At 30.3% G+C, this 25,903-nt stretch overlaps 4 protein-coding genes across 4 annotated transcripts; 3 read left to right on the top strand and 1 right to left on the bottom strand.

Moving 5' to 3' along the window:
* The first annotated feature begins 1,156 nt into the window (after window positions 1-1,156).
* On the top strand, window positions 1,157-2,548 carry LOC126775510 (general odorant-binding protein 84a). Its single transcript, XM_050497492.1, has 4 exons — window positions 1,157-1,357; window positions 1,493-1,554; window positions 1,871-2,018; window positions 2,376-2,548. Exons 1-4 carry the CDS (start codon window positions 1,162-1,164, stop codon window positions 2,456-2,458), a joined length of 489 nt encoding a protein of 162 aa, XP_050353449.1. The 5' UTR covers window positions 1,157-1,161; the 3' UTR covers window positions 2,459-2,548.
* A 500-nt stretch (window positions 2,549-3,048) lies between these two features.
* LOC126775670 (zinc metalloproteinase nas-13-like) lies at window positions 3,049-7,493 on the bottom strand. Its single transcript, XM_050497734.1, has 7 exons — window positions 7,313-7,493; window positions 6,624-6,791; window positions 6,033-6,179; window positions 5,033-5,188; window positions 4,751-4,884; window positions 4,367-4,452; window positions 3,049-3,197 (listed from the first exon to the last, which is right to left on the bottom strand). Exons 1-7 carry the CDS (start codon window positions 7,491-7,493, stop codon window positions 3,125-3,127), a joined length of 945 nt encoding a protein of 314 aa, XP_050353691.1. The 3' UTR covers window positions 3,049-3,124.
* Window positions 7,494-13,787: 6,294 nt separating this feature from the next.
* Window positions 13,788-15,256, top strand: LOC126775669 (gustatory receptor for sugar taste 43a-like). The gene is made up of 3 exons (XM_050497733.1): window positions 13,788-13,856; window positions 14,302-14,466; window positions 15,181-15,256. Exons 1-3 carry the CDS (start codon window positions 13,788-13,790, stop codon window positions 15,226-15,228), a joined length of 282 nt encoding a protein of 93 aa, XP_050353690.1. The 3' UTR covers window positions 15,229-15,256.
* Window positions 15,257-22,308: 7,052 nt separating this feature from the next.
* LOC126775668 (uncharacterized) lies at window positions 22,309-25,663 on the top strand. Its single transcript, XM_050497732.1, has 6 exons — window positions 22,309-22,381; window positions 22,999-23,115; window positions 23,916-24,107; window positions 24,204-24,313; window positions 24,616-24,780; window positions 25,616-25,663. The coding sequence occupies exons 1-6, from the start codon at window positions 22,309-22,311 to the stop codon at window positions 25,661-25,663; spliced, it is 705 nt and encodes a 234-aa protein (XP_050353689.1).
* The last annotated feature ends 240 nt before the right edge of the window (window positions 25,664-25,903 follow it).

The raw sequence follows: 25,903 nt of genomic DNA, 5'->3' as shown, positions 1-25,903 counted from the left end.
ACTTTTTATAATATAATTTCATTAAGACGCGATCTATAGATGCCGTAAGAATAAACTTAAAATTCACCGCAGACTACGATCGTGAAAAATCAGAGAATGTATATATATACAATAATAAAATTATAACGAAAAACACAGGTATTATAATATAATCTCAACGTAAGCCTGTTTTCCGAGTGAGACGCGAGATTTGCTCTTTCAAAATACACTGCGGTTACTATGCAGTCTAATTATTGATACAAGTTCGTGATATTGTTGATTTTTCTAGAAATTATACCGATATCATTATTACCGTAATCAACGAAATGTCGTCTCTTACGTGCAGTTCATTGCAAATGCTCGGTTAATATTATTATGATAATTATTATTCAAATTACATTGGAAATCATTGTTGGTCATGAAAAAAAATGGCTTCTGTGTAATATTAAAAGGACTTAATCGGAAAATGATACTGAAATAACAAATTAACCATCCATGATTCTATATAAGTACATACGATTTGTTTTAATTGAGTACCATTAATGTTCTTAATTCCTTTAATAGTCAAAGCGTCATTATATTACCTAGCATTCACATTAAACGCTGAATTATATAAAAAATTATATTAAACGCCGCAGAGCTTACAAACATTTTCACTTTAAATATTTGATTTTCTCGTAATATAATGTTACATGCAAACAAAATTGATAAAGTAATAAACCAGTTTTACACCTTAATTTTTTAAGATTTTGACTTCGATCACGCTACAGATAAATCCTAATTTCCCGAATATAACCTATGTATTTATATTGAGATTATATTCGCTTAATTAAAAAAATAAATAAAAGCGCACCACAAAAAATTGCCTAAATGTACGTTTCAAATGACAACTTAAAAATGTTCAATACCAATGAAAGTTTCAAACTGAACCCAATGCAAAAATAATTATAAAATCGGTTCATAAACAAAAAAATTAAACTCAAACATAAAAACAGATAACTATGAACCTCAAGTAAGATTATTGAGGTAAATCCATGACATATCACAAAAAGAATAATTATAATATAAATTAAAAAAAACTCAAATAATATAAAAATGCTTTGCATATCTGTAACAAAATAAAACCATATAAAAAGCACTATATTTGCAATACATGCTATGAGTTACCTTCCGTATGATGAGATGAAAGCCATTCTAATCATAACGTTAACGCTAATGACGTTTTCAAATACAAAATGCGAGAAAAAAATCGAAAATAAGATGAATACCGATGTTTTGACAACAACTGCTATAACGATGGAAGACGAGGCTAGGAACAGTGACGTGGACCTGATGGGGATTATGTTAGATTGTAATGATACATTTCGTATTGAAATGCGTAAGTATCTTTTTAAGGTGTCTTGTGCGTATCTTTTTAAGGTGCCCTTTTCACCAGGATATCCACCGAGTAGCAGTGGAGTGGTGTCAAAACACAATATTTTGAAATTTCATTGAGCTCATTTTATTATTACAGCATATTTAGATACTTTCAACAAGAGCGGCAGTTTCCCAGACGAAACGGACAGGACACCGAAGGTATTTTTCTACTTTTATATACAATAATTTTTAAATTGTAAAAAAATATTTCATTAGTATTAGTCATTGATCTCATCATAAGATCTTGACGAAAAATATTTGATTTGACATTTTGGTTGAAATATCTCCTTTTCAACCAAAAACCAAACTAAATCGTTAACAGTATTGGCTTAATATTCGAAAAATTTAAATTCGGCTATTTACTTAATTAGTAAAAAAATCATCTTCTATGGTTCTTATTAAAAGTAACATTAAATGTAACATAAGAATAAACAGGTTCTTGTTATAATTATATTATATGAAGTGAAATTTTTAGTGCTTCGTACGTTGCGTATTGGATAAATCTGAAATAACAATGGAAGACAGTCAGTTTAACGTGACTCGCACTGCTGAATTGTTTCAACAAATCAGAGATATCCCTCAGGAAGAGATTGTCGAAATGGCGACGCCATGTTCAGAGAGATGTAAGTATTGTAGAAAAATACGTAAACATAAAACATGTACATACTTTTTATATTTTTATTACAAAAGGAGATAAATGAAACTCACAAATGAGACTGTACCATAAATGTGAACAAGAGAAAATTTTGTAATAAATAATTAACCTTCAATTTACTTCTTAGCAATTGGATGTAGTAACTACCCATGCACAAGTTATACCTGCTACAATTTTAGTATATTATTTGTGTTAATACTTTCCGTCGTAAAAGATATCACTAACATTCCATTCCTCTCGCGTAAGATAAACAATTTTAACTCCACTAAACCCCTTTTTACTACCATATGGAAAACAGCTGATGCAGTTTATTATTTTGTTTCAGCCGAAAGTTGTAAGTGCGAACGATCGTATCAATACTTGAAATGCATTTTAGAAACGGCGATAGACAAATATGACACAACTTAAAATAAACCAGCAAACCAAATTATACTTCAAGTTGACCCAGCTTTGAGTTAATGGACACTGAGCATTTTTATTTTAAGCAAGATATTTATATTAGTGGCATAAAATTTGCTTGAAAAAATGTACCGATTTATATAGAACAAATAAATATCTGTTTGCAAATGTATAAGCTACAGACGTTTTACATTTTTTGTTTAACTACCTACCTTCCCTATTACATACTTTAAACTTCTACGGCCTTACTTATAAACATTAGTTAACGATTTCTCTTTTTCTGTCCTGGTGGACACTTCTACTAACCTATAACAATTACGATACTTCCTGATTCAATTCCAATCCTACTTTTATTTTAAATTTATACAAAACGAAACCAAACTGATATGATGCTAACACATAACGTTATATTATAACTAAACTTAGCTATTAACTTGTATACAAAAAGTCGAAATTTAAATTACAGAATAGGAAAACGGATAAACGAAAGATGGATTTAGTAAAGTAATTTTCAAATACATTTTTTAAATAATATAAAAAGTTTAATAAAAATAAAACAATATATTATCATTTTTTATATTTTTTAATTGTTCATTTTAGGCATATATACATATGTCAATAATTATAAATGCATAATTTAACACTGTAAGCGAAGCAACGAATATAATAATTTCCTCAAGGTAATGTTTTCGATTTATCCCCGAATAAACTTTGCCATATCGATCCCACCCATCCAGTTTGTGGTTCCCTGAAAATTTAAAAAGGCAGTGGTTAATTAATTTAATTAAAATTTTCATAAATGAAATCCGAGATGGAGTTAGAACACGTGAATCTTAACCGATGATCGTGGGTTCAAACCCACTGAATTTTTATGTGCTTAATTTGTGTTTATAAATTGAATTTACCTCGTGCCTGATGGTAAAGAAAAACATCGTGAGAAAATCTGCATGTGTCTAATTTCATTGAAATTATGCCACATGTGTATTCTACCAACCCGTATTGAAGCAGCTTGGTGGAATAAGCCCCTAAACCTTCTCCTCAAAAGGAAGAGGAGGCCTTAGCCCAACTGTGGGACATTAACAGGCTGTTACTGTACTGTATAACTGAAAATATACCTTTTATAACTCGATAAGCTACATAAGCCCTTTTGGATCATAATGTTACAGGATTAAATTAATATAAAGCTAACTTAATATAAACCGGTTAATAATGTAGATTCTGCTAAGAAGAATCCATATGAAACTATAGTTTTTTTTATCAAATAAAATTACGAAACGAATTATATAAAATTGATATTTTATATCCTATATGGAAATCAACGAATACTAAATTGAACAGATGTCATTTATATATTATTTTAAAAAAACAATCTATATACGTTATTTAATGTAAGATTTAAATGTATATAAAGAACAAGTTAAGAATTTGGTTAAGTATTATTTTTTTTCTAAAATTCAATCAGATTCAATATCTGTAGCGTTACTCCAAACAGCAGCAAATACGGCCAATATGCGTATTACAACTCTTTTATTGAATTATTTAAGTATGGATATTTATTATTATAAGTCGAGATGGCCCAGTGGTAAGTACCTCTGAATTTACATGTGCTTAATTTCTGTTTATAATTCATCTCGTGCTTTTCGGTGAAGGAAAACATCGTGAGGAAACCTGTATGTGTCTAATTTCATCGAAATTCTGCCACATGTGTATTCCACCAACCCGCACTGGAGCAGCGTGGTGGAATAAGCTCCAAACCTTCTCCTCAAAAAGGGAGAGGAGGCCTTAGCCCAGCAGTGGGACATTTACAGGCTGTTACTGTACTGTACTGTATTTATTATTTACCTACACGAAAATATAAATTTTAAACAATTAAAAACCATCAATTTTTACTTTACATATAGTTATTTTTGTACGTACTCCTTTTTACAATTGTACATGTTGTTTATTTTTTTAACGTCTCCTCTGCTCAAGCCTTCTCTTTGGCCGAGCGTTACTCCACTGATCTGTAAAAAGCATATCTTCACTTTATTAAGCCGGCACTCTGTGTTTGTGTTCCATTTATCACTCTTCCTACCCACATGTCACTATAAATATATATATCTCCAATTGCCCCTTTCTTGCTAATGTCGTATCTTATATAAACCGTTTGATAAAGTCTGTCGTCTAGACTTATCTAGCCCCATACCTAACACTAACCTAACACTCTTGTAATATAATATTGATTCGTCCGCATTATATGACCATAGTGCGAAAATTTCCTTTCAACGTTTATTCGAAGTAATTTATCGTTGTTTTACGTACCTTAGGTTCAATTGTTTTTTGGGAATTTTTTGAAAAAGCATATTCAGAATAGTGCATTACACTGTTGTAATCATAGGATATACCGTAGTCACTTGAACGTTTCGGATCGGCTTTTTTAAAATTATTTTCGGCACCTGAAACAAAATTATTTTAAATCAAGTGCGCTCTTAACCTTACATGAAAAGACTGAATATCAATGGATTATAAGATAACTTAAATTGCTAAAGTAATGTAACTGATATACAAAAAAGAAATTGAAATTAATATTGTAAAAAAAGGTACCAGTTTTTATGTTATTATAATTAATTTTCACAAAATTATCTCTTTCCGGTCGACTCTGCTCGTGAAAGAATCCCACAGCATGTAACAGTTCATGTAAAACCGTCCCTTTTTTTGACAAACAGCCTGGTGCCTGCAAATTCACCTCTTGACGACCACCTGGAAATTTATAAGATAAAAATATTTTAGCTAATGGATAAAATGCTTTTGATCGTCTATACTTTCAGATTCGCATTAGACTTTTGTTATAATATCCTGATTTTGATAAAAAAATATTGAAAAATGAATTGCTTTTTATAAAACAAGCAGCTTAAATTAAAACCATTACCTATAATAAAATTAATTGCTTATTATATATTAAGTGTCTCATGAAATTAGTTCGATGTTCAATGTCATAATTTTTTGTCGAACATGCATATGCAATGGCGTATCTATCTTTGGCCAAGGAAACACGTGCCAGAGGCGGCAGGTCTTGAATGGACGTGAGAGCCTTTTGATAATCAGTATCCATTTTTTGTTATTTTTTTATTTTACTTTTCTAAATAAATTAGTACAATCTACCTAAGTATCATCACACAAGTATTCTAAAACTCTGTATTGGTTAGTTACAGTTGTAGTTATAGTTACTAATAATAATTGAAAAAGTTAATTAATAATATAATACATATTTGCCTTAAATATAAGAGGTGGATATTATAGTGTGCCCGGGGCGACAAATTATGCTGCTACTTAAAAATGCGTTACATTCCAATATATATACAGTTAACATACATGTTTCTAAAAATACATGAATATAATCCGAAAGACCGAGTGATAAGTCCATTATTCTGCGTGTCGAGATATCATGAAAACATATTTTTCGCTCTCACCACATTTCCGTTTCGTACTTATTGAACTGGTAGAAATTTCTACAATATACCGTATATAATTGTTTTATTTTTTAACGATTTATATTAAGGGGTGAAATACAAATGTCATTCTGTTGAATAAAATAAAATCTTACCAAGTCGTCCAACACTAGACCAGCAGCCAGTGTTCGCACTCTTGATTGCGATGTAATCACTTTGACCTTTGTAAGGGACGAAGCGGAGACATGTCAGTCTGTGATAGTCCGCGATAGCTCTCATTATTGTATCACGTTGCTCCTGGTCTATAAACAATAATAGTGACAAAATATTTGTCAAAAATAGAGCTTAAAGATTATAAAATTACAAGAAAAAAAATTTTTTTCAAAAAACCTACTTCAAAATTATCTCGGAAAAAGTTACTTAACAACCAATAAAATCAAATCATTTTTAAATTAAATTGAAAAAGAATAATCGAAATGGTCTTATCAACAAAAAAGCTATAAGAAAAAGTTGTTGTCTACCTTAAATTACATATAATAAATCTTATCTTAGCCGGTTCACACAGCACGAACGATGTCCTTCACCGCGGAGCAACAGATGAACACAGACACACAAAAATATATCAAATATATCAAAGCTTGCCCGAATTTAAACCCCGGATGTCACTGTCAGCAATAGTCCACCATACCATTTTCGCTCTACAAATTAACTCTTTTGTATAAATTATTATATTCATTAAAACGTACTGAAATGTTTTTCAATAGTATAGGGAATAATTCCATTCTCCCACAATAACGCCCGATCGCGAACACCATTTCTTGTATATTGGGGAATCAATATGTCCCCCTCCGCATACTTTCCCATTTCTTCAGGATTCATTAGAGATGACTCCGTCCAATTCGCGACGGCTTCACCTTCAAAAAATAATAATATATGGCAACTGCACGACATAAAAATAACTCTAATCGGAGTTAATACAAATCCTAGGTTGGTTAATTGCATTATAAATAAAATTGATTATACTATATGAAATTAACATATTTATTAAAAGTTACATAGTTGAGCGTACGATCAATAAAATCAAATGCATATAAACTATACTTTTGAATCATCAAGCATTTGGATTGTGGATTCAAACAAGGGTAACAGACAAGAAGCTCATATTACATAACAATACAATAAATATTACATTTTTTTTTAAATTGCAACTAATTAGTTCCTACAAGAGATCCAGCATCATTAGATCCATGCATCTATATTAGATACAATCTGTATAGGTACAGAGTAAGAGGCTTCACCAATATGTCAGCTTAATAATGGCTTAGACTGCGCAATTTTATACTTTTTATTTTGTATCAAACTCCACAGTCATATTTTTTTAATAAAGCTCCTGAAACAGTACACAATTACAAAACATTTATAACGACTTTCTTACCACTTTCGTTCTTAGGGTATCCAAAAGCATTTGGTTCTAACCCAGTGAGATCAATTACGTCACCGTCGTCTATACTGTTTTCAGTTTCATCGATAACGATAACCAAGGAATCATCTTCTACCGGAAGGCCGTTGTAACCAGTAATTAATATTAAATTTAATAGTAAATAACTAAGTGCCATCTTCTACAGATATTATTAATAATAATTAATTAACAAAAATATAATTAAAACTTTTAGGTGACTTCAATGAACCAGGCGACCAGGAGTCACGAGTATGTGTGAAAAAAAAAGGTTGCTCCATTTATATAAATTTGTGTTAACCGTCTAAAGTTCATTACACCTTTCTGATAAAGGATATACGATATATGTACTCTGATAAAGAGTGCCTTGAAGTTTGTTTTTTATGTGTTTTAGTATTTTGATAGACAAGATCGGTTTTATTTATTTCCTAATTTTTTCCGGTAGATTAATACCGGAATAACTACCGGCATTTGTTCAGGTTTTAACATAATACATATTATTTAGTTTTAAATTTCATTTTTATTTTAGGAGAAAAAAATTATATATGTAATATATAACTTTTAATAATTTTATTATTTTAGTTTTGTATTTTATAAAAATATCTGTACATAAATAACAAGGTTTTAAAAACTAATAACTATTTTAAATGTCATTAAAAAAAAACTTATAGAATGTAATTATAATTTGCTTACATTTAAATATTCTTTAAAAGAAATTCCAAATCAATAAATCTACGAAATAACAATATCTCAAATAACTTTATTAATAAAATATATTTTAATTAAATAGTTTTGTTCATTAATATTAAATATATTTGAAATGCAATTAATATAATTTAGTTTTAATGTATGTTTTGTAAATTTATAAAACATTTTTTTGTAGATACTAGTAGGCACAAGTGCTAGTTGCAGAATAATAATGACATCAGTATTAATTATTTAAATTTCCAAATAATTTAAGAATTTTATCATAATGAGGAAACACATTTCATAACATTTTCAAACATGTTATCTGCAGTGCTGACATGAAACGCTGCTGTATCTACCGGATGTAAACTTGAAACGAGTGACATCCGATGTACCTGTCGGCTTGTCACATTATATTACTTAAACAAATTCAAAATGGCCTTACATATAAACTTGTTGATCAGTTTTTGTCCCTTTCTCTCATTATTAATTTGACATTCAAATGACGACATGCATTGCTTAATTAATCAAGCTAAAAAACGTTTATAAATAAGGTTAAATATTAACATGTAGATTATATAATTAAGATGATGATATTCTTCCGACTTTACATTTTCAATTGAAAGAAGACTGCGCAGGCGACTTTATAGTGCTCTCTGTAGACGCTTATTTTCATTATCCAATCGGAAAACCGAAACAAGAAGAGAGTTTAGGCGCTTCGCAACGACAGTATATACTTTCTGTAGCACGGGAGTGTATAATTAATATGTATTATTATTATTAATTTATACTAATTATTATACTTCACAAAGATACAATTAAGATATAATTAAGAATCGCTCTTCGGGGGTAAGTCCATCTCGTATGTCGTAACGGCAAACGGCATGAAGCAAGCAAGCAAGTACGGCTTGCTTATTGAGGAATACTTTATAGGTTTTAATAATTAGATAAAAAAATATTTTCGTTTCTAACAAAATTTGGTTTTGTTTATTTATTACTTTTCTTTTTTTTAAGATCCTTTAATAAAGATCAATTTCGATATTTCACATTTGTCAGCTAAATAAAATATCTACTGACGGCCATATTTAATATATATATATATTGTTAAAAGGGCTTTTGATTCTGACTGATTTAGGTTGTGGCGGCCATGGCTTAACGAAGGCTTATCAACTAACTATAGACTAAAAATCTAACATATAGAGTGGAGTAGAGAATTGGCGGTTTATTAGTTTGTCTTATCATGGCTATCGATTATTTAATAAATATAATAAAACTCTGTCTCCATTCATGATAAAAGTTAATTTACTATTTTATACAAATTGAGAAAGAAAATATATACGGGGCCCCTATTCAGTTTAGCTATGTTTATTGATAAGAATTCTCTATTTGAATTAATTTTGCATTATTCTCTTTCTTAAAGAACTAAGATAGTAATTTTATGAGCCAGTAGATTCTATTAATGTGAAACGGAAACCGTGAAGTACCCATTTAGGTTAATTAATTTTAAGTAAGCAAAATCTACAAGTATTGTGTATATTACAAGTTAGTCTTGACTGCTGACCCGGAGGTCCTGGATTCAAATCCCAAGTCGGGCCAATAAAATAGTTATTGGGGTTTTCCGTCGAAAATTCTCAGTAGAGCAGCCCAGAGTCTAGTATTTGGAAGTGTGTACACTCCCGTGCCTCGCAGAGCACGTAAAGCCGTTAGCCCTGCGCCTAAACTCTTTCCGGTGAGGGAGTGCATCTGTGTTTGTGCACACACTTGTTTACTATAATATGTCCTGCGCAGTTGGCTAATCTCTCTTGAGATTGGCTGGCGTGGCCGAAATCGGTCAGGAGGACATTATTATAAAAAATTGCCTAGCTGCCTATATTCATATATATAAATTAAATATATATGATAATTATGTAATTTGTAAAGTAGAGTTTGTTATACATTATTTTGGTACATCATTAATCATATGATACAATAAATAAGATAGGCATATTATGACATAAGTAATATAAGCTTTAGCCTTAATATTTCTTAGTAAACAACCTGAATAAATACGGCCTTTCTAATAACAATACTGTGTCTTCTTCTCTCGAATGTCAAATCAATAATGATAGAAAGTGACAAATCGATGTTTAACAAACAACTTTTTGAGTGAGGCCGTTAATGTTTAAGCAATCTTATGTACATAAGATTGCTTTATTTTACTACACATTATAAATGTACGAACAGAATCGTGATTGTCATTATTTATAATTATCGATATAATCATATACAAATGCATTATATTTCAAGATATACGAGTACAGATACCACGTCAAAATGAATACTAACACTATTCAATTTGTATGAAGCATCTTACTTTGCTTGACGTATAATTGATAATAATCTTTTCAGAATATATTTTTAAATGTAAATCTTTTTTTTTTGTTTTATATTTTGAGATAGATTATAAGAAAATAATTAACAAAATAAAAAAAAATTAAAATTTATATAAAATTTAAGACGCAGTAGTATATACGAATAAAAAAGAAAGTGTTTATTTGAGACGCAAAAAAAGGCTCACTCGATGTCACTTTTAAGCAAACCGTATATCTTATAGCGTATTCCAAGCACAAGAGAAGTAAAGACAAATAAACAATTTTGACATCGAATTGACGCGATATCAATGGTCGAGATCTTGAATAATTTATGACATTCAGTATCGATTCTCGTAAAAAGTTTTCAATATCCGCTAAACTGTAATCAAAACTATGGAAGTTAAATTAAAGTGGTTATAACTAGTTAAGTGCAATAGTGTTGTCATAGAAATAAATGAAAATGAATCAAGAACTTTTTGTAATGCATCACAGCAAACCTATTAGTAAATCGCATCGAATATGTAAATCTAATATTTGTTTATCTTTAGTCCTTCGTTTGGAATATAAGATAGTTTCACTGGTGCATGTTAAGACGTACGTTTTTATTTTCATTCTATTAAGGCCAGGATTTTTTTCACAGATAACATAAACCTAAATTAAAACATTACAATTTTTTGAGACTATGGCTCATATGAAGGAGCGATATATAGTGGGAGACAAACTGTTCATAATGATAATGCAGGTGTCCCGTTTTGTTGGTATTGCTCCTGTACGATTAACGAAAACACCCAAACATACGATTATGTACATCTCACGTTTGTTTCTGAGATGTGGAATTCTTTGGATCGCCATCTGCAGTTAGTAATTTGTACCAATGCATCTAATAAAATATATTATAGTTAAATTTGCCTGTTGTGTAAATTAAAATCTCTTTGTTTTTAAATTATTCTATATCTTGATTTTTCATAGTATTTCCCCGTTGAGCCCCAACGGGGAAATACTTGCCACTATTCTTGCCACATGTATGCTATAGTTTGCATAGCATACATATATTATGTATAAGTGTGAATAAATAAATAAAATAATGCAAGAATTATGCTTTTCAGACATTATGTTATTTATTGATTGTCTTACTAAAATTATTAATACTGGTAACTATTACCAAAAATTTCTACATCTCGAATTTTGGATGTGCATCGCTTGTACGACAATGCTACTGGTTAACCGTGGTGTGTTTTGTGGTGTGAGCAGAGTGAGAAATTTTATGTACTGTATTGATCAAATACAAAAGGTAGGTCTCTGCTTCAATATATGTAGCAAAATAGTAAAACGCTTAATTTCTTTTAACCGGCCCCAAGTAAGGTGCATCAATTACTATATTTTTTATATTCGCGTCGAGGACAACTTCTGGTACGTTCCTGTAGAGAACCAGCTTATGTGGAATTGTTACCTACTAAAACTCCTGGAATGACAAGACTTAGAAAGGCTGCGAGGTGGTTTTCACATACCACTACACTTTCTACTCCCCCTCTTGTGCCAAGTTCCGATTGTGACTCAGCGCTAACCTAGCTACCCCACTAGCGCGTAGAGAGTAAAATTAATGCCCAACTTCACACATCCATCCTTATGTTTAAAACAACCGATGTCGGAGCTGAGGAGGTCTACGTCGATTGGCCTTTTCTCGGACCCTGAACTTTAGCATTATTTTGTAATTTTTGACCGAATACAATCTCATCTCATTAAGTAAATAAACAACAAGTCATTTATTAATTAATTTGATTATCCATTTAATAGATTAAAAAAAGGTACGGTAGCGATAATGAATGTAATATCAAAACTTGGCGAATTTATTTATTAATTTTCATATTTCTTGGGCTGTTGTGCACAATCGGAAGTTTGGAATTTTGGCTCTATAATGAATGTAAGTAAAGTGAAGTTTTAATTATTTTATTACTTATTCAGTATACAAATATCTATATATATTTATTACAGAACCATATGTGATAGATAGGAATGGTATTGTAATAATATAGTAATTTGTTTTTTATTAATAATTTTGCCTTTTCAGGGGACAACATACGTTATTACGTAACATTTGTCATATCATTTTATGCGATCCTGATAGAATTTCAGTTTATTGCCGTTGTGATTTCTATCAACTCTGCGTTTGAAGTTATAAATAAAACCCTTCTAGAAAACCTGATGAAGATACGTTTTGAATGTAAGTAAATTATGCTTCTAAATATGGCAATATTGAAAATATTTTAAATCAAATGGATAAAGGAGATATGTAATATAAAAAAAAACAAGTTAGATAAGTCAATCAATCAGTTCATAGAAATAAATAAACTTAATAATTGTTAGATATTATAAACGATTAAAACTATATATACTGCCTTCCAAATCATGTCTTAAATTTGGAAGGTAAAATTTTGGTCCTATAACGATGATACCAGTTTAGTATAACTACATCCCATTCTCCATCTTTTTCTCCATCATTCTTTGGGACTTTTGATCTTGCCTCGTATATGAACAATTGTTTTAATGATACAATATACAATATCTATTTTCATACAAAAGCCGAAACTCATCATACGAGAACTTATGACCTACAGATACCAGTAAAATCTATAAATCCAGCTATAGATGTAGTTGGAATGACTGATCAATTATACCCAGGTAATATGTTATATACGAGAAATTTATAAGTTTTATTTAATTTTAAAACTAGTTTTAACGACATTGACGACGCGGTGGTCCAAAATTTTTGATGTGATGCTGAAGAAAATATATACGATACGATAAGTAGATACAATAAAGACACGGACAACACGTCTATGGAGACAACAAATTAAACTATATATATATATATATATATAGTATAGTTAGTTATATATATATATATATATATATATATATATATATATATATATAACTATATATATATATATATATATATATATATATATATATATATATATATAGAAATATTGCAGGTCCTTTAACAATTGTTTAAAACATCACTTTTTCAACACTTAGTGTAGTAATACATGATATACAGTTTAATGAGTTCTAGTAACTACATATCATGTAATAGAAAACTCTTTTGCAGACATTCAAATAATGCAGAGGATAAAGAAAGCACAAATAATTCGCCAAGTTACCCATTCCTTCGTCTCAACGTGCGAAGTTTTGAGAAATCTGATCAGTTCAGAGAGTCTCGCTTTACTTCTAATGCTGGCTATTTTTACCAGCGATTTATCCTATACTATTTATAATTTGCTACAAATGTTACACGATAATGGTAACTTTATTTGATTCTACAAAGTAGAAGAAATTATTTTCAGAAAAATGTCAACAAAAATTCTTTTTCAGATAAATCTTTCAAGGCTACCTTAAAATATATACTAGAGATAATGTGGTTTGTGTATCATATCATGAGAATATTGTTGCTCGTGGAGCCATGTTATCGAACAAAAGAAAAGGTATGACGATTTTTTTAATAATTAAATAATAATTCAAGCCATGTTTCATAGCTCAATGCATAAAAAACACAGATCGTTATAGAAAAATCATTATGAAAACAAATACATTATAAATTAATATATTTTTATAAATGGCTGCAGGTTGTCCTTATACTGTTAAAATCACATTGATATGTTTCAACATGATTTAATTTATTACAATACATTGAAGCTGTATTAACAATAATAATACTTAAATTAAATAATATGTAGCCTAATTACTTATTTAATGTTATATGTATTATTATGTTTATATTTTAGTTATTGTTAAATAAATAAGCTTTAGTTTTTAATAATCTTAAGACTTAATTTAAATATTTTATTTCTCTTGAAAATAAAATAATCAAATAAAAATTAATTTTTAAATTAAACCTTTATCTACTTTAAGGATATATTATATATTTAGGTTTCTAGCACACGCTTTTTGGTAAGTAGCATTATGTGCTACGTGACCTCAGATGCTGACCCTTTGCGAGATGAAATAGATGATTTTTGTAAACAATTAATACTTAACAACGTATCTTATTCAGCTAAAGGAATATGCAACATAAGTAGACATCTTATATCCACGGTAAGTGGCTTGGTACCTTTTTTAAATGAGTGTACGTTTGTGACGTCCGTTTGTATTAATATAAAAAAAAAAAATACTTTCGCTTAAGTCATCTCTTAATAAAAAGATTCGACGGAATCGATTTCCAGGTTTTGTAGACCATATATACTTACGATATTTTTAGGGTTATATTCGACTACATTTTTTAAAATAAATAAGGTTAAAAGTGTTCTATTGGTTTGACGCTTTGTTAATAAAGCTTAGACATCTTATACTGTATCATTCAGTCTTAAGATTGCATTTAAGTCAACGACGTGGATTTACGAGGTGGGTGGTTCACTACTTTTCTGAATAAGTTTATAAAATGTATCATTTGAGGCGAATCCGCTGGTTTAAATAGAAAATATTAGTTCTCAAAACCTTGTCAAAGTTGTGTACGTAAACAAGAAAGAGATGGAACAAAGTACTTTTTATTATATCTTGGTTATATTTATTGAATCTCGACCGATGATCGTGGGTTCAAACCCGGGCAAGCACCTCTGAAATTCCATTTCGTGTTCCGTGAGTGGAGTGAAAGGTGAAAGAGTGGCTAATATTTCTTACAGCACCAATATCTATGGACGGTGATGATCTACCATCAGGTGGCCCATTTATCAGCCCGTCCACCTATTTTAAATTAAAAAAAGAAATGTGTCATATTATCTTATCTTTCTATTGCAGTTTACTTTTTTGCAGATTATTGGCAGCATCACAACAATTATAGTTTTTCTTTATCAGCTCTGAAGTAATGTATCTTTAGCAAAGAATCGGATGTTTAAAAGCTGTTTCTTAATTCAATTTATATTTTTACTTAATGTAACTATTATTTTAATAAATATTTCTTACGTTTATTGTTTCAATTATATTTTCTTGTCCAATAATTGCAAATATTTACAAACTAGAAACTCATAGACTTGAGTACAAAAATCATTATTCGTTTCCTATGTTTTCTGCTCGGCTAAATCACTGCACTTAACACAATACTGTCATTATTACCAGGATACCTTGAAAACAAAGATATATATTATTATTTCTCTCTCATAAAGGCATGTCTTAAGGCTTAAAGTCAGAACGTTGAAAAATAAAGTACAGTAAAAAGTTTTTACCGGTTCAGTGTAACTTATGGAATTTAAAGTACTAGTACTAGTTTTTCTTTATCAGCAGTAAAATGTATAATAATGTATAATATAAGCAACATAAGTATTTAATCGGATGTTTTTGTTACTATTACTTAATTCAGTTTATTCTTCCTTAGTGTGCCTATTATTAAAATAAATACGTAAGTTTACTATTCCATTTATGATTAAAAATAATTTCAACGATTGCACAATTTATAGAGAAATTAGACAATAAACTTGTTACTTTTCTATTAAATCGAACACATTTATATGTAATAGTTGAAGTTAAATATTCATCTGCTCAAGTACAAAATAAGTCAGCTAGTTAAAATATAAAATGAATAAACAAAATAGTTTTATTAAAGCAGACAGGGCAAACTAGTATTATATTATTATCAACAGCCAATCATTGTCCACTGCTGAACATAGGCCTCTCCCAAGGTGCGCCAAAGCTCCTTGTCCTCCGCCTTCCGCATCCAGTTAGTGCCCGCCACCTTCTTAAGGTCATCGGTCCACCTGGCTGGAGGGTGGCCTACGCTGCGTTTGCTGATCCGCGGTCTCCACTCTAGGACTCGTCTGCTCCAACGGCCCTCGGTCCTACGACATACGTGGCCAGCCCACTGCCACTTCAGCCTGCTAATTTTGCAAGTATTATATTAAGATAATTAATTTCTATTATACATATGGATGTTCTATAAGTAGTACAAATAATGATGTCGTATGTATAAAGACTAGAAATATGAAGTGTCTACTAAATAATATTTCTGTGTGTACTAAGAAATATTAAAGACACACATGAAAATCGGGTGCTTATGCTAATGCAAGCTGACTTTTGATTTGGAAATTGAATACATTATATTGTTTTTAAATTAAAAATTAACATTAAACAATGTATAATTATCAATAATCAAATACAACTTACATGTCGAGATAAATGAGTACAGATATAACCCCTAAAGTGGCATTATGTTAAACGCAATAACTTTTTTATATTTTGCATGAATCATCCAACTTCGCTTGGCGTATTTGCAGAATATCATTGAGATATTGCATTAGAATGCATGGTGTTTTCAAAATGTTGGGAATGTGCGACTACTTGAAAACATTGTAAAGTCAATAAAAAATATTATAGATTAAGCTATGGAATAAATTAGAGTCTGTGTGAGCCTTTCTTATCTCAGACACGTTCGACAAGCGTGTGGGCAAACAGAGGTGCACCCTCTATTCTCTCACCCTCATCATCCGATGGGATGGCAAATCTTAATATGAATATTTAATATTTAAAAGTTAACATATACCGTTATTTCAAAATCAAACATTATGTTACGTATGTACGTTGTTAACTTTTATGGCAATAGTCGATAATTAAAATAAAGAATAGTGAAGTGACAATTTGTTAGTAGAATTGATCCACTGTACTATTTTATATAGTAAAACAAAAAAAGACCCGATACTGATAGTGGGTCAAGAGATAATCCCCTAAATAAACCTAAAATTCACCTTCTTAAAATTCCCAAACCAAAGTGCCTTGAGCAAGTTTTATATGAAGCAACTGGAGCAGGGTCGAGTGTGTAGTTGTCTTAGACCAGAAAATAGCCCAATTAGTCTAACTTTCATAATTTTGAATAGTGCTATTTTAATGAATTGCAATAATCTTCTATCTATCCTAACTTTTAATAATATATTATATATATATTTATTTATTTTCCAGATTATTAGCAGCGTCACAACAATTGTAGTTTTTCTTTATCAGTTGACTTTTTAACGGGACGATTAAACATCCTGTTAAAAATGAAACGCTATAACTTAATACAGCTTATTCTTCCTTAGTTAAACTATTATGAAAGTTATAAAAAAGAAAAATTTATTGTTTCAGTTGTCTTTGCCTGTCCAACGATTGCACAATTTACATAGAAATTAGCTACTCAACTAGCTTGTTTCAATAAAAGGCGTCCAGCCACAAGAAAATCAAAAGGTTTAAAAGATGACTACAAAAATGAATGAATGAAACTTATTGGATTTTGTACTTGAAATATGAAATTGGACGACTTAAATAGTAAATATGTACGACAAAAAGAGCCCTCAATTTCCGAAATATGATTCTGCAATGTGATTCAATTATTGTGAGTGAGGTAATGGCCTATATGGAGTGGTGGCCTAGAGAAGCAAAAAGGCCAGTGGGCAGACCACCCGCCCGATGGTCAGACGATTTTAGGAAGATGGCGGGTGCTCAATGGATGCGACTAGCACAGGACCGGGAGAACTGGCGCGCCTGTGAGGAGGCCTACGTCCAGCAGTGGATTAATGTGGGCTGAATATGATGATGATGATGATGAGGTAATTATGTTAAAAAAATAAAGACAATACAGAATATCCATGAAATACCAAGGAATTCGTTGATTTTTTTTATATAAAGCTAGGACTATGTATGACAAATATTTCGTTTAAGGAAAAAAAGTAATTACAGAATCTCTTGCGGTTATTTTTACAATTAAGCTCTGAAACATGTCGATTTAAGGTGCTAATATGCTACAGGCCTGCTCATTTAATATTATTTTGATTTCAATAAAAACTATTTTAAATGATTTAAACAAAAGGTTCGGGAAACCCCGAGAGATTGGTGGTGAGAAGAATTCATGGCTGCTAATTATCAATAAAAGCATATAACGTTCTGCCTATGTATGATCATATTCACTCATATGCGATTTATGTTCGCTTTGAGTATATTGACACTAACATTAGTTACTCTTTTTTACTCTATCAAAAATTATTTGTTTGTAAAACGTCAAATAAATAACAGTCACAAAATAATTTACGTATAGGTATGAGAAATAGATGACATGTACATGTGTTACAATTAATATATAATCAATTGTAATTGAGAAATTAAGTACCTTTGCATGCTTATAGTTTTAAATTCAAACTACTATTACTATATATAATTCTTTAGATACATAACGACATATACTTGTTACTGTTATCTCAACATTTGCATCTATATCTATATATTTATAAATGCGATAGTAATCCTGCTTGACTTTCTGTCCGACGCTTTCCCGGCTAAACAGAACCGATTTAACAACAAACATAATCCAGGAACACGCGATCGAAAACTATTAAGTGTAGGAACAATGGAATGAAAAACAAAAAAAATATTGTAAAAAATATATTTTACCGTTACAGTTTAATGAAATAAAAGCAAAGTTAGAGCAAAGTTACTACTAAACTACACATTTAGATAAACAGTCGTAAGTATTTTTGCATCATCAATCATCCGATACAATCCATAAGACATATATAATTACAAATAACGATGGCGTGTGCATAAAGTCGTCCTTAAAATGTCTTAGTAAACAATTTAAAAGTAAATCATATCCGAATCAAGTATTCATTTTTAAGAAAGCTGAATATTCAGAGAGCCTCTACAAAGTCACATTAGCGATTGTCAATTTCGTTTATAGAAGAGGCTACTAGAAAAAGGTTATGGAAATGATATACGAGTATATGCTATTTATCACGTAATCAACATAGTGTTTGTCCAGTGTTCGAAATTCTACCATTATCAATTTTGAGAGGAAAACATATATAATGAATGTTTTGAATATTTATATGCTATTCTAATTTTCATTATTGTTTTTATTTATAACACTAAACCTGAAAGAAAAAGAAATCGTTTAACAAACAAAGGGGAAAAAGGTACTAAGCTGTTTTATTTATATTAAAGTGAAGTTCCAAATCGCTTCGACAATTACCTGTCCCGCTGTACATTACAATATTGTTTTGTTGTGAAATATAACTACAAAATATAAAACGAATTAAAAGAATAATTTTGATGAACATCGTAAGCTATAATTATTGATATAATCAACTACAACTGCATTATATTTCAAGATATATAAGTACAGATATCACGTTTAAAGTGACGGCTAATAATGCTAGATATAACTCTTTCTATTTTCCACGAAGCGTCCATCTTTGCTTAACGTAATATATGCAATATATATTCGTAAGTATGTATTTTATATTTATAATAACATTTTAATTTGGAAATGGAATTAAAAAACGTATTATTTAATTTTATTCATGTACGTTTTAAATTAAAGCAGTAGACAGTATCATTAATGCATATTGAAACGCATGTATGAAAAATATTTTAAGTTTACGCAAGAATGCCTCCTGCAATGCGGAGTTTCTTTGACAGATTTATTATATTATATATATTTATTATTGAAACGACGCTGGTGAAAAATACCGCAAAATATTGTAAATACAGTGAAACTATACATTTTTACTAGCCCTAAGACTATATATGCAATAATCGCTAAAAATGGACTACATATGCAAATATCGGGTTAAAAAAACTTTATTTAAATATCCAAATACATATAACCCGGTCTCCAGTAATAACAACGTACGACTGTGCCAATTAATTGTTTTTAATTTATTATATATTCTGTATAATTTCAATTAACGAATGGGCTAAATTGCCGGCAAAATTCATATAGTTTAAGGTTTATTATACTAAAAGAACGTGTTCGTCAAGCGGTTGCAAACCAACCACCATAATTATTTGAAGAAAATCAATGCAAACATAATAAATTTGCATGTTTCGAACATTTATTTTTCTACTGTTATTTCAAATTTTTTATTAATTATTAATTTTCTTATTTTTATTAATAATACTAAATCTCGCTGATAGCTTATTAAATAAAAACAATAGGTTGAAAAACAGAGGGTACTGAACAATTTCGTCTTTGCCTATATACTTAATAATTATAGATAAAATTAGTTTTGCTCACGGTTGACGGTTATAATTTTGAATTAAAACATCTTATTATCTGTCGTTACTCATATCCTCGTAGTATAAATACAATAAATTATTATTGTATTGGCTGATCCCGTAAGTAGCAAGCGGTAGCTTACATCGGTTACGCCCATCCGGGCATCAACCTCATACTTATAATAGAATACCAGGTAATCTTACACTTTTACTTTAAGTTACAGTGTCGCCGGTTGTAATTTTTCCACAACATGGGTGATACGAGAGAGCGATACGTGATGGAAGACGATTCGTTCATAACAACGATGCAGATTTCCCGTTTTTTTGGCATTGCTCCGATACGATTCACAAAAACAAACGCACACACGATTATGTATATCTCACGTTTCTTGCTGACATACGGAATTTTATGCTCCACTTTATTTTGTTAGTAGTTTTTATTAATATACAAACGTTTATGGATAACACATATAATAAAATTGCGTTCTTTTAAATTAACGAATTTAAAAAAAAAACACGAGACAACGGTAACAAATAAACAGCCTTAAATTACATTTTGCAGATGGTGCGTACATGTATAGTGTTATTATACAACTACAGAGCATTATTACTTCTGATGTTGATTCTAAAAAAAATACTACTTTTATTTTACTGATTGGCAACATTGGTTCTGTGATGCTACTGATTAATTACGGTGTGTTTTATGGCGTGAGCAGAATAAGGAACTTTATGTACTGTGTTAATCAATTACAAAAGGTAAGTAATTGTATAAAAAATAATGATGCACAAGCTATAGTATTTCGTTAGTCGTCTTCATACATCGTTTTTTTGTAAGCTATATTATTTATTTTTAATTATTCTATTCTCGTAAAAAATAGATAAAAAATAGAATCGGTACAACATATGATTGCAAGTTCAATAAATTGAAACTCTATGGAGTTTTATCAATTACTATATTGTCAATGTGGATACTCGGGATTTTGGATATTTGGTTCTATAATCAATGTAAGTAATATTTTGTTTTATTAGCGCACTTCCTTCAAAAAATCTATTTTTCAAAAAGTACAGGAATAGTATAAATCCGAGATGGCCTAGTGGTTATAAGTCGAGATGGCCTAGTGGTAAGAACGCGTGAATCTTAACCGATGAACGTGGGTTCAAACCCGGGCAAGCACCTCTGAATTTTCATGTGCTTAATTTCTATTTATAATTCATTTCGTGCTTTTCGGTGAAGGAAAACATCGTGAAGAAAACTGCATGTGTCTAATTTCATCGAAATTCTGCCACATGTGTTTTCCACCAACCCGCACTGGAGCAGCGTGGTGGAATAAGCTCCAAACCTTCTCCTCAAAAATGGATAGGAGGCTTTAGCCCAGCAGTGGGACATTAACAAGCTGTTATTGTTATTGTACAGCAATAGAGATGTTGGAAATGTAATTAAAACAAAAACAATGATTAAAAGTTAGATTTGATTGGATGGATTATTAATGTTTTAAAAAACTTAATATGTAAACAATTTTCCTACAAATTATCGCTCATCATTTTTCATTTCAAATTTTATTCTGCTCTTTATGATTGCTAAGCATAAAGTCACAAATTAAACCAAATCATACCCATGATTTAGTTTAATTTGTGACTTACCATATATGAAAAATGAAAAAGAACTAACCAAAAAAAAGATATGAAATATTAATTATAATAAGAAATAAGTTACGGATTCAACAATACGAGTGCTAAAATTAAAGATAAAATATGGAATTCAGTTCAAGGTGCGAATGAAATAAACGATACTATAGGCTGATGACATAATCAAAGTTAGAGTAAATTTGGTATTCTTTTATTTCAGGGAATATAGTACGCAATTATTTTGTCTACGTAGCATGTACCGTTCAATGCCTAATGGAACTTCAGTTTATTGTAATTGCGATGTCTATTAAATCTGCGTATAAGATTATAAATAAAAGCCTTCAAGAATTGCTCATGCAGATTCATTTTAAATGTTAGTAGTGTTTAAACATTGCTTTTACACGCTTAAAAGAAAAAATCCTTATTGATATGAAGAAACTGTCAGCTTTTAACTACATTTACGTTCAGTCTTTGATTATACAAACAAGACTCGATTCAGTAAGCCTCTTGGTCTACAAAATCTATAGCAATTTAAAGAAAAAAAAATCTTTACTCACTACAATCTTTATACAACAGAACATTCTAGTATTTACAAAAGCATTTGCAGTTGAATCACGAACCGCTATTAGCATTAGATACTTTTTAAGAGTCTTGAAACTATAGGTATAAATTGTGATAACAACCGGTGTTAACAATCTGCGAAATTAAATCTTCTAGACAAAAAACCAAACTTAGGATAAATTTATTTGTGATCATTGCAAATCGATTTATTTCGATTTAATTTAATTCGACGCAAGCAAATTGCACACTGCACACGCTGTAAAACATATTAGCAAATACGATACAGGCACATAAATGTTCTACACCTATAATAACGTCCAGTCCATTTACAGTCCAGCTTTTGTCTCCATATTTTTTAAATGTTGCCTTTCATCTGATATGAAAAATTTGCTATCTTCATAATCAAATATTTTTTTGTTCACACAACAGCCGAAATACGTCATACGAGATCCGAAAATTTCTTGAAGTCATCTCACTTAAAAATACCAATAAAATCTATAAACGCAGCTATAGATCTGATTGGAATGAAAAAACAAATATATCCAGGTAAGATTGTTGTTTTTTAATTAGTCATTAATTTACTAATTTTATTATAGTATAAGTATAGTAAATATTTAGTAACGATAACATTTTCAAAGTAGTTACAAAAGGGAATTCGAAACGTCAAAAATCTTTTTTAATGCTTCCATTTAGAAGCATTACAATTGATTGTTAAAAAAATACTAGTAATTCGGAAAGAAACACCTCAGACCTGAGAGGAATCGGGGAAATATACTCAGCGAGGTTTTTCCTTTTTTTCCAACAATTGTATTTACAGTACAATCATTTCCATATGAAGCGGCCTGGAGACGATCGTTTCTTTCCCCTAGGCCCCAGGGCCTCAAGGCGTGTTATCAATAATGATAACTTATTATCTAAGGAGTCTGCTATAATAATTTTAACATAAAAACGTTCCTTACGAATTTTTTTAATTTTGCAATTGATGTTCTGTGTTCCTTTTTTTGTTAATATATACTCTATATATACGTTTTGTTGGCCACAAAACTTTTAACCGTGTGTAGTCGGTTAATATACTTTTCACAAAACTCAGAATACTCTTACCTTACCGTGAATATAATTTAATAAAATATTTAGAAAGCAAGGTGCAAAAATTTAATAAAAGTATAAAAACGAGTTTGTTACAATTGGGGTTACTACCACCATTTATTTTGCGTAATATCACTGTTATTAAATTAACTAAGACAAGAAGAAATAATAGGATTGGATGAACGAGATACTATTACCGGATGAACTAGACTTAATTTATCTTGAAATATTTATAATAATAATAAGCAATACTTTTACAGATTATAAAATTATGCAAAGGACAATATTCGCACAAAAAATACGTCAAATTACACATTGTTTCGTTTCAACGAGCGAGGTATTGAGAAAGGTGAACAGATCAGAAGATTTTGTTTTAGTTGTACAGCTCACTATTTTAAGCTTAGATTTAGTTCTTACAGTTCATAATGCCCTGCACACGTTATACGATAATGGTAATTTACTCTTGGATTTAAAATATAAGAAAATGTTTGTGATAAAAATAAGATGAAACAGTTTCCAGTAATTTCTCAAATAAAAAAAAATTTCAGACTCTTTTTCCAAAGATATCTTATTAAAAATACTACAGACTAGTTGGTTTATCTATCACATTACTAAAACAATATTATTCGTGGAGCCATGTTATCGGACTGAAAGAGAGGTATCGTCAATTTATTTATTATTAAAAAAATTACTAAATGAAATAAACACGTGGACTTGTTCAGAAATAAAAATATTTCGAGTTTATCAAGTTTTGTTCATGTGTAGCAATTGTCACAGTAATAAGCAAAGCAAAATGATGAACTCGTCTTTTATGTCATCTACTAATAAAATAGAATAATAAAAGCTCAAACATTAGCAATGACATTTTTTTAAATTAAACATAAATTGATGTGATTTGAGCAACATTATTGTAAACATAAAAATTGTAACACAACATATGAAGAGGTTATTAACACTTAGGTTTCCAATACACGCTTTTTGGTGGGTCGCATTATGTGCTACGTGACTTCTGAAGTAGACCCCGTGAGAGATGAAATAGATGATTTTTTCAAACAATTGCTGCTTAACAATATATCATATTCAGCTATGGGGATATGCAACATGGGAAGACCTCTTATGTCAACGGTAAATGCTGACGTTATTTTCTTCTTGTTTTAATAAATTTGTGTATAAAAGTATTATAAATATGAGGTGAGGAGCGAGATTACTTCACAGAGATGTAAGAACTAGAAACTGTCGATTTCATCATAATTGAGGTAGAAAAAATCCTCACTCGTGTCTCTAACGATTAGGCAATACCGATAAGCTATTCATGGTAACCTTTCTCGAACGTTAAGCACGTCTGCTTATTGACCCTCGCGTCCATATCGGCCAGATTTCCAAGGATGCAAAACTACTACTATGTGGATGCCCGACAGCCTATGAGACCGAAAGGTAGTCTTCTCGAACAAGGCGGTCAAAGTTTTCTTCGAAGCCCCATCTACGATTCAGGGTTAGGCCCAAGTATTTCACGTACTAGCCCTTTGCACGGTAATTCACCAGCACGGTGCGAGTCTGTCGGTTCATTGCTCCTCGCATACTATGGAAGCGCCTACGTTTTGCTTGTCATGCTATCCGAAAGCCCAGTTCGCAGATCTTACTACTAAAGTTGTCAACTCCGTATCTGTCAAGTTCGTTGGTCCTCTTAAAGATATCACAATAAATCCCAAACTCTCTTCGACGTACTGTTGATTCATTCTTCCAGTATCTCCACTTAAATGTTCAAAAAGCTTTACACTAGTCGGAATATCCGTGATGGATACAAAATGGATCCGCGCGGCAATAAAGTCCGACCAAAACTTATATTTTATTGCTCTTACATCGAGTTTGAAGGGCTATTTCACAGATCGTTGGAGAGTCAATATTTATATACGGTATAGATAACTAAGAAACTTTTAATATTGTATATTTTTCATTGCAGATTATTGGAGGCGTCACAACAATTATAGTATTTCTCTTTCAGTTTTAAAAAATATATATAATTTTATTATTTAATTGTAACTTTTAAAATACGTTATTGCTTAATTAAACCAATGGTTACTTAATAAAAGTATTGTTAAAAATTATATTCGATTTTTTTTGTTATGCCAAACGATTACAATATATTTTATTTTAATAATTTGATAAGAACTCTAATTTCTCAGAATAATTAATTTGATTTCTGAGCGCTAATGCAATCTCAATAGTATTCACTATGAAAACTTGCGTT

Source organism: Nymphalis io, chromosome 18 (genome assembly GCF_905147045.1).
Source record: "Nymphalis io chromosome 18, ilAglIoxx1.1, whole genome shotgun sequence".
NCBI lineage: Eukaryota > Metazoa > Arthropoda > Insecta > Lepidoptera > Nymphalidae > Nymphalis > Nymphalis io.
This window is presented reverse-complemented; position numbering and strand designations above follow the sequence as displayed.

What these genes read in the sequence shown, in the direction of transcription:
- LOC126775510 (XM_050497492.1), top strand. Translation starts at nt 1,162, where the DNA reads ATGAAAGCCATTCTAATCATAACGTTAACGCTAATGACGTTTTCAAAT. An exon ending in TACATTTCGTATTGAAATGC is followed by an intron (nt 1,358 to 1,492) that starts GTAAGTATCTTT and finishes TTATTATTACAG; the next exon opens with CATATTTAGATACTTTCAAC. An exon ending in GACGCCATGTTCAGAGAGAT is followed by an intron (nt 2,019 to 2,375) that starts GTAAGTATTGTA and finishes ATTTTGTTTCAG; the next exon opens with CCGAAAGTTGTAAGTGCGAA.
- LOC126775670 (XM_050497734.1), bottom strand. Translation starts at nt 7,493, where the DNA reads ATGGCACTTAGTTATTTACTATTAAATTTAATATTAATTACTGGTTAC. An exon ending in ATACCCTAAGAACGAAAGTG is followed by an intron (nt 6,792 to 7,312) that starts GTAAGAAAGTCG and finishes TATTTTTTGAAG; the next exon opens with GTGAAGCCGTCGCGAATTGG. An exon ending in TTATAATAACATAAAAACTG is followed by an intron (nt 4,885 to 5,032) that starts GTACCTTTTTTT and finishes ATTTTGTTTCAG; the next exon opens with GTGCCGAAAATAATTTTAAA.
- LOC126775669 (XM_050497733.1), top strand. Translation starts at nt 13,788, where the DNA reads ATGTGGTTTGTGTATCATATCATGAGAATATTGTTGCTCGTGGAGCCA. An exon ending in GTTATCGAACAAAAGAAAAG is followed by an intron (nt 13,857 to 14,301) that starts GTATGACGATTT and finishes TTATATATTTAG; the next exon opens with GTTTCTAGCACACGCTTTTT. An exon ending in GTAGACATCTTATATCCACG is followed by an intron (nt 14,467 to 15,180) that starts GTAAGTGGCTTG and finishes ACTTTTTTGCAG; the next exon opens with ATTATTGGCAGCATCACAAC.
- LOC126775668 (XM_050497732.1), top strand. Translation starts at nt 22,309, where the DNA reads ATGTCTATTAAATCTGCGTATAAGATTATAAATAAAAGCCTTCAAGAA. An exon ending in CATGCAGATTCATTTTAAAT is followed by an intron (nt 22,382 to 22,998) that starts GTTAGTAGTGTT and finishes TTCACACAACAG; the next exon opens with CCGAAATACGTCATACGAGA. An exon ending in GAAAAAACAAATATATCCAG is followed by an intron (nt 23,116 to 23,915) that starts GTAAGATTGTTG and finishes ATACTTTTACAG; the next exon opens with ATTATAAAATTATGCAAAGG.